Consider the following 8,520-nt stretch of genomic DNA (forward strand, 5'->3'; position numbering starts at 1 on the left):
TTTATATAGACAATTCATTTTTGTATAATATTATAAAATAAAATAAAAATACATTTTGTTCTATCTTCATTTAATGCATTATTTTAGTAAAAAATCAAGCAAAAGTATCTTATTCATACGAGGCAGATTAGTGCCATCTACTGGAGGGGGGAAAACTGAATAAAATGTAATGACAAAACCACTAGAAGGCTGTATTTTCCCAAGCTGTTGAGAAGGTGATGATCTGCATCATAATCCTCTTCATCAGCTATTTTTTGTGTGCTCTCCTCATCAGACTCAGAGTGTCAAGGAATGTGTCATCTTCTTATGAGGGGTATATTTGTGCACAGTGTTCTCTAGCTCTACCATTTTTTTTCTTTTCTTTTGGTAGAGACACTCAATTCCGGGAATGATTTTTTTTCTTCCAGCACAAAGAAACCAATGGAAACATCCAGCATGTTGAAAAACAAACAGTGCCATAGGCCAGCAATTTGTCTTCTGTGGGAGCTCTGGCTTGTTCCTGCACACAGTTCCATGGTCAATTTTCTCTGAAGAAGCTCTGTGCAAAAGGCATGCAATGTGAAGAAATAGTCGCACGTTGTGTGTCCCTGGAGAGCAGCTGTCACTTGGAGTACAATGCGTCTGTCCTGATTTCTTTCAGCTGTGCCCCACCAATTTTCCTGTGTAGACTGGCAAATTCCAGGCATAGCTTGTACTGGCATCACAGGCTGCCAAGATTTTACAGTAATGCAATATTTGACAGCTTTACTTGTATTAAACCCATTAAAGCCATTTTTCCCATCTGTCACTAACAGTTTGTTGTGTTCTCTCCTGGCACATCGTTTCTTTGTCATCAAATCGGATGACCCTTAACAATTTTTGAAAATTGCACAGTGGCATGATGGCGCGAAAAAACACCCTCCCTGATTCAGCATGCTATAGTTGTGGCTTCATACCAGCAAACATGAGAAGACAAATAAATGCTTGTATATTAGTCCAGTCTAAAATCAATCCATTAGAATTACAGCAAACACAAATTTGCATGTCAACCATCATTTGAGCTTAATAGAAAAATTATTTTGATGAACACCCCCCACTTTAGCACTGCTGTTTCAGAACATATTTTACAAAAAGGTTCAGGCTCTTTATACTGTACAAAATATTGTTTAGCATGGTAATTAGATATTGATTATAAATCCAATATTTATATATTGTCCAATATAAAAACAATATATGGATATTTCTTTGTTTTTTGAAAATGAACATACAGTGATATAACCAGATGGATGGATGGATGGATGGATGGATGGATGGATGGATGGATGGATGGATGGATGGATGGATGGATGGATGGATGGATGGATGGATGGATGGATGGATGGATGGATGGATGGATAGATAGATGGATAGATAGATAGATAGATAGATAGATAGATAGATAGATAGATAGATAGATAGATAATTTAAAAAAGCTGTAGCCTATGTCTTTAAGACGCTCAGTCAGAAGCGTGCGTCACTCCGCAGATAATTGTGACGTTCTACACAGGTACACATGTTTGCTCCGTCACTATGGCTGCAAGAGACGCGAGATGGTGATGATGAGACCTTGCTTGAATACGGTTAGACAAAAAAATATCCATTATACCTCTTCTCCGACGTTGACTGGTCTAATAACATGCGAAACTGCGTATGTAATTTCCATATTAGTCGCCATTTTATCAACTAGTTGCACTGAAACGAAGAGGATTAAGGAGAACCCAATGCCTTCATTCAGGCTTGGCAATAATTACCGTTATTTATGTCTCACGCGCGATTAACATGGTAAATAATTATGTTTGGGATTAATTAAATGTCAGTGTGTTGTTACTGGAAAGAAGCAGTATTTTAGACTTTAACGTTACATCTTGCGCGTTGAACCAGGCTGGACATAAGTTACCTCTAAAATCCGATTTAGTGTTGGTTTGAACTGCACCACCGCCCTAATTCTCTAGTCTCAAGAAACTCTCAGGATTTACAATTGCCCATTTAGTTTGGAACTTATTTCCAAGTCCTACTTCGCATTTCGGAAACAACATCCCTACTCTTCAAAAATGGCGAAAATGTACCACAAAGAGAAAAGCATTCCGATAAAGAGCAGCGCGTCCGCGCTCTACAACAACCTGAGCGTCCTGCGCATCGCGCCGCGCTGCCTCACCTATTTCACGGTGGTCCACGCCAACGTGGTAAACATGGTCAGTGCGTCCTGGGACGGCCTGAACTATTCCCACCGACAGCTGCAATCTAAAGAGGGCAACGTGACCACCAGCTCCTCACTCATCATGCAGGTAAGAGGATTTGAGTCCTACTAAACCCTGTTGATTATCTTGTTTGAATGCTGTCACTATTTTAACACCCTAAATTGGTAGGCTGATAGTATTTGTACTTTTCATTGTTTTAACATTTAACCCTAGATCATAATTAACTCTGATTTTTGTCTGACAGGCAGCCTGGTGTGTCCTGCCCTCAAGAGATCTTCTAGTTCTCACTTCTCAGAAAGGGATTCAGGTGGGTCAAGTGTTATGCCATGCTCTTTACATGCACGGGAAACATGACTTAAACTAGGCCTACGTTTATTCATCAGATGTATGAATCAGATGGATCGATTATGGTCTATTGGCATGCCCTGGACACACCAGAGACCCCCACAGGTCAGTGCACACCTCTGTCTCCGTAAATAACGTAAACGTGTTTATTCATTTTCACCTAACTGTGTGAAATTGGTTGTGATTAACTGCATACCTAATAAAACTGACAATATCTGTTTTAATTTCCCAGCTAAGGCAGTGTTTGCCCGAGGGATTGCAGCGGTGCGGGAAAAATACATTTGTGTAGGTAAGTAGCTTCGTCTGTCAGCAGTGGATATATATAGTAAATATCTGTATGTTCTAAGCAAGCCATTTATATATTTCTTTAGTGTGTATACTAAAAGTGCCCCTTTCCCTTCCTCACACTTTTTTCAGGGGTCTCATCTGGCTCAGTGCTGGTGTTTGACGTTCCCAGTAAAGGCAGTAACATCACCCTGTCTGAGGTTTTGGAGGAACACAAAGAGGCCATTACAGACATGGCCTCTGAGTGCTCAGGAAGTCTGGTATTAACTTCTAATAACTTTCATTTGTAAACCATTTCATTTATTTTATTTGTCATGTTTGGTTCAGTTGATTTAAATTACTGGTGGCTCAAATGTTTTAATATTAAATTGGCCTCTTTTTTTCAGGAGGGCATTGCTGATTTAGTAAGCGCTGATGACTCTGGTCTCCTCTGTGTGTGGAAATCAGGAGAGGATTTTCAACTGCTCAACAAGATCCCTGGTTTTGAGTATGTTAGGAAGTAACACTCACTATACAAGAGACCAGGGATTTCATTATTTAGGAGTGTATTCTATATATTTTGAACGTAAAGTGGTCCTTCCCAAAAACTCTCATCCGGATTTGGAAACACTTTGTAAACCTGAGATTTGATAGTCAAACAAGTGAATTCTAATAATTTGTAAATATGGAGCATGCACGGCATGGCATGCACGCTGATTTTTAATTAGCATACTTCCCGCCCATGAATTACGACAATATGTGAATTATGTGTACAAGAATCCTGTGGGATCTTTTGGACTCCCTTCTTAGGTTTGGCACCAGTATATTGCATAGATGCGAAATAATAATTGGACATATTTTGAACAAAAAATATTTAAATAATGTGTTAAGCTTGCTGACAAATGCTGGTGCTCCGAATAATCGTGTTCTATAATAAAAACTCACTGATTTTTGTTTCATATAACTAATTGGATAATTAATTAACTTTGTGATTATATATTGTTATGGTAAGTGTTATCAAAATGCAGTGTCAGTTTGCCTAAAAACATAAAACGCACCGCTTCATGAATCCGAAAATTTACATCAGAAAGACTTTACAAACGGTTTACACAAAAACGTATTCTGCCTGTGTTTCATGAAGTATGCCAATACATCATTATAGTACATATATTATTCAAATGTGTATCTTCTTCTCTCAGCACAAGTTGTTCTTCAGTAAAACTGTGGAAGGGCACAGTCATTGCTGGCTATGGGACAGGACAGATCCGTCTGTATGAGGCGGTCACGGGTATACTGCATGCAGAGGTCAATGCTCATGCACGCTGGATCTACACACTGGACATTGCCCCATTCACTGGCCTGGTGAGAAAAGATGCATACAGTACAGTCTGTGTGTCTTACAATTAATGTTTGGATCAGTACATATGTGCACTTTGAGTCTAGTAATCGTATTATTTAAATACATTTTGAGCACAAATAGGCTTAATTAAATGAAGTTTTTCATATTCAGATGTATTCTTAAAATGGGAAACTCTCATATACTGATATTGTTTTCCTTTGTTTAATGAAAAAGCTGCTCTCTGCTGCAGAAGACTCTTGGGTTAGAGTGTGGCATCTGAGCTTGACCCCAGAGACCAACTGTGTAGAGGTAAAACCCTTCACAGACATGCACTGCATTTCATAGTTTGGGGTCAGTTTTTTTTTTTCTTTCGTTTTCTTCTTCAGCAAGATGCATTTAATTGATCAAAAGTTACAGTGAATACATTTATAATGTTAATATTATTTGTATTTCAAATAAATGCTGTTCTTTTGATCTTTCTATTCTTCAAAGAATCTTGAAAAGAATAATGGTTTCCACAAAAATATTAAGCAGCACAACTGTTTTCAACATTGATAATAATAATAATAATAAGTGTTTCTTGTGCAGTAAATCAGCATATTCGAATGATTTCTGAAGGATCATGTGACACTGAAGACTGGAGTAATGACTGTTAAAAATTCAGCTTTGCCATCACATTTTAAAATATATTCAAATAGAACACAGTTATTTTAAATTATAATTATACTTCACAATATTACTGTTTTACTGTATTTTTGATTAAATAAATGCAGCCTTGGTGAGCAAAGAGACTTTCAAAAACATGAAAAAAAAATCTTAACCAACCCCAAGATTTTGTACGGTAGTGTACATGCACTAGTAGTTACATTAAATGAAAACATTTGACTTGATATTTTGTTCTTGCAAAGCACTTTATGTGTGTTCAGCTGATTTCAGATAGACTCTGCATTTCTCTGCCCTTTCTAGATCGAGCACATGTACAATGAGTGTGTGACTGACACGCAGATCTGTGGAGCCAAGTTCTGTGATGGCGACGGCTACGCGTTTGCAGTGACCGGCTATGACTTGAGTGAGATCATTCGCTACACGCAAGCCTAATCAGCATTACATCATGCAAGGTCATGTCTTGACAAAATATTTGTGAATAAATTGGTGTGCATGATAGGCAGTGTCAGGGGGCAGAGAATGTTTTCATAAAACCGGAAGACACTACCTGAAATTGCCTAAACAGCCCCACTTGAACACCAGGAGGCTGTGTTAAGTTTGTCTACATGACTAACAGTTGTAATGCATACAGAAATACACTTTTGTGCTCTGATATTGAGGTAAAATGCATAACAAGAGAACATATAGATTGCCTTATAATCTGGGTAGAGAAGTATCAATGTAAACAAATGTTAGAAGAGGTAGTTCTGTTGTTTTTTTTGCTCCTTATATAAATATATTTATAAGTGTTACTGAAAAATGTATTTTACCTCAATGAAAAATTTGAGGTCTGCAATTGAATCAAATGGAATGTAATCATATTTGTGATTCAGAACACAGAAATGATCAAAATAGATTTTATTTAATGTGTAATATTCTAAAAAATTGCAGAGGCAATTTTTTTCCAAAGGGAATTATAATGTTCTTTATATTTGTCTATAGCCTTTGAAATAATCACATTGTATCTAGATAGTTATTTCAACTTGACGTAAAAGCAAATATTTTATATTTTGTGTCGTTGTCTTAGTTTTTGTTATTCTCTGTTTCATTGTAAGAAGTTGTCAGTGACAGTTCAGCAAACTATAAAAAAATAAAGAAATAGGTTTCACTCATTGACTGTGGCCTTTATTGCAAATAGAAATGTGTACCAGTAGATGGCAATAGAGCTTATATCTTTAATGTTTTTTGAACATTTGCATCATTTGAGATCAGTATTAAACAGACGTATCATAGAACATATCCAGCATAAATTAGGGTAAGAGTCCTGTGTGCAATGGTTTAATTGTCTTCAGTGTCATCTCTGTGAACTCATACATTTTTGATCAACTTCAACACATTTGATGTTTTTGTAGTTTTCTAACAAGAGAGAATTTTTTTTATTTAAGCAGCGTTTTTTTTTTTAATCCTTGACTAATATATTCATCACTCTTAAATTCAGTCCCTTTGCGTCTCTCTGTTTGCCTTTAAAAGACAAAGAGATTGTCCTTCATGCACCTGCCATGAGGCCCTGATGAGTCGTTATCACACTGTAATGTTTTGTTGTCATTACATCATTCATCTGTGTAGATTTCTCTTTTTTAGGTAACAGCAGAACACCAGAGGAATGTGCATTATCACGCCTAGCTATTTTATCAGTAATCTGTTGAAATATTTTATGCTCATTTGACTGTATTTCCACCATAATATTTGTGCCCGTACTGTTAGTCTGTTGTTCCCTCATGTATTATCCACACATGACCTCCCTTGCCAGCTTGTTATTGATAAAACAACCCATGCTCTCTTATGTAAGACTTTTAACTTTGTCCTATGGATGACACTGTGTGTGCCCTATATCTGTTATTAAGAGAGAGTGAATATCAATGACACATATAAGGGACAGACCTAATAGACTGAGAAAAGAGCGCTGACCATCATATTTGATGGTGGACGGAGAGGAAGAGAGTCCAAAGAGTGTCGATGAGACCTCCATTAGCTGTGGGTTTAATGGAATTATGCAACGCTGCCGTGCGGCATTGGAGCACAGTGAGACGTGTTTAAGGTCATTGTGTTTAGTGGGATCTGTGGTAATAAACACTATGGCTGGTTTACAGGCTGTGTGAAATTCAATAGTGCTTTCCAGACACATCAGATCGGTGGCCTCCAGGGGGTCGCAGTGTTTTCATATGGGATGGCACAATGTAATTCCAGTGGAAAAAACCTAGATGCTCATTTTTTACACTTAGGTGCATTTATTGCACTTAAGTGGAAGTTAGAAATATTATATTCTGTGCTTTCTATGCATGTGATGTGACAAGTCTTCAACTATGGGCACTCTTATGTCCAAGGGATTGATTTTTAATTATAAAATTTAAGTTTTCTTTTTGACCTTTCAGATGTCTTTATGTATAGATTTACATTGTACACTTGATCCAGACCCAGAAAAATCATCACAAGAATGTTTGCAGTGCATCATTTCCACTCAAGCGGTAATATTGTCAAAAGTATGTTATTGTAACTGTTTTGGTTTAGTTTTCACTATTTCTGTTCTTGTTTGCCTGTGTTTATTGTTCACTTTGCTTGTCAAGTTTCCATGGTTGTTAATTAGTTCCACGCACCTGTTTCTGTTCAGCTGACTACCACTACTTGTGTATTTAAGCCCTTAGTTGTCCACAGTGCTTTGTCTTGCGTTAATGACGCAAGTTTGCGTCATGTTTGTTTTGTGATTGTTATTCCTGTTCCTGTATTCTCCTGAATGTCAGTTAATTACAGAATATACAGTATATATTTAATTCTCTGTCATAGTGTTTACTGACCAGAAAAACAGGGCAGTTATATTGTGTACAGTATTATAATGTGATACTGACACATAAAAACTAGCTATGACTTTTAGCTTTAGATTTAGGAGTCAGCTAGTTTATCAACAAAATGTTTAAATGTCATTTCTATAACACAATACATCAATGTGCTGGAAATGACAGAATCCTACTGTAATAAATGCATGTACAGTTAGGAAAATAAAATGTTAAAAATTTAAAATGTTTTAAGAATGCTATAAAGTCAGTATGGAAATGAAAATGTATCTATTTTCTAAATGCATGTTATTGATCTTATTGTGAACGACTGTCAGTGTTATTTTAGTATAATTTAGATACTATTATAGTTTTATTCATATTTTGAATGATTTTATTTTAATTTCTATTTGGTTTTTAGTCAACTTGTTTGTTTTTGTCATTTTTGCTCATTTTTGAAAAATATGTCTACTGTAAAAAAAAGTTGTGACCTTAAATTTTTAACTTGGATGTTTAAAGGGATGCCCTTTTCACAAGATGTAAAATAAGTCTCTGATGTCCCCAGAGTGTGTATGTGAAGTTTTAGCTCATAATTCCCTACAGATAGGCTGCGTTCGAAACCGCATACTTCCCTACTATTTAGTATGGGAAAAAGAGTAGGCGAGCGAAAAAGTATGTACGAATCCAAAAGAGTAGGCGAGAATTACCTGGGTGACGTACTAATTATCGCGAGATTCGGACTTAAGTGCGTTCGAATATGCCTACTTTCCTACTATATAGTAGGCGAAAACAGTACGTGAAGGAAGCAGTACGTTCGAAACATCAGTATTCATAAAAGAGTAGGCGAGAAGTTCCCGGATGGCTTACTGCTTTCAGCCAGATT

The 8,520-nt window shown here is 36.7% G+C and overlaps 1 protein-coding gene across 1 annotated transcript; it reads left to right on the forward strand.

Annotated features, from left to right (window-relative positions):
* Positions 1–1,497: 1,497 nt before the first annotated feature.
* wdr54 (WD repeat domain 54) lies at positions 1,498–5,981 on the forward strand. Its single transcript, XM_081365419.1, has 9 exons — positions 1,498–2,303; positions 2,461–2,523; positions 2,600–2,666; positions 2,794–2,850; positions 2,979–3,106; positions 3,233–3,333; positions 4,025–4,187; positions 4,399–4,473; positions 5,131–5,981. The coding sequence occupies exons 1-9, from the start codon at positions 2,070–2,072 to the stop codon at positions 5,260–5,262; spliced, it is 1,020 nt and encodes a 339-aa protein (XP_081221545.1). The 5' UTR covers positions 1,498–2,069; the 3' UTR covers positions 5,263–5,981.
* Positions 5,982–8,520: the final 2,539 nt, after the last annotated feature.

The sequence above is a fragment of the Scardinius erythrophthalmus genome (genome assembly GCF_964197995.2).
Source record: "Scardinius erythrophthalmus genome assembly, chromosome: 5".
NCBI lineage: Eukaryota > Metazoa > Chordata > Actinopteri > Cypriniformes > Leuciscidae > Scardinius > Scardinius erythrophthalmus.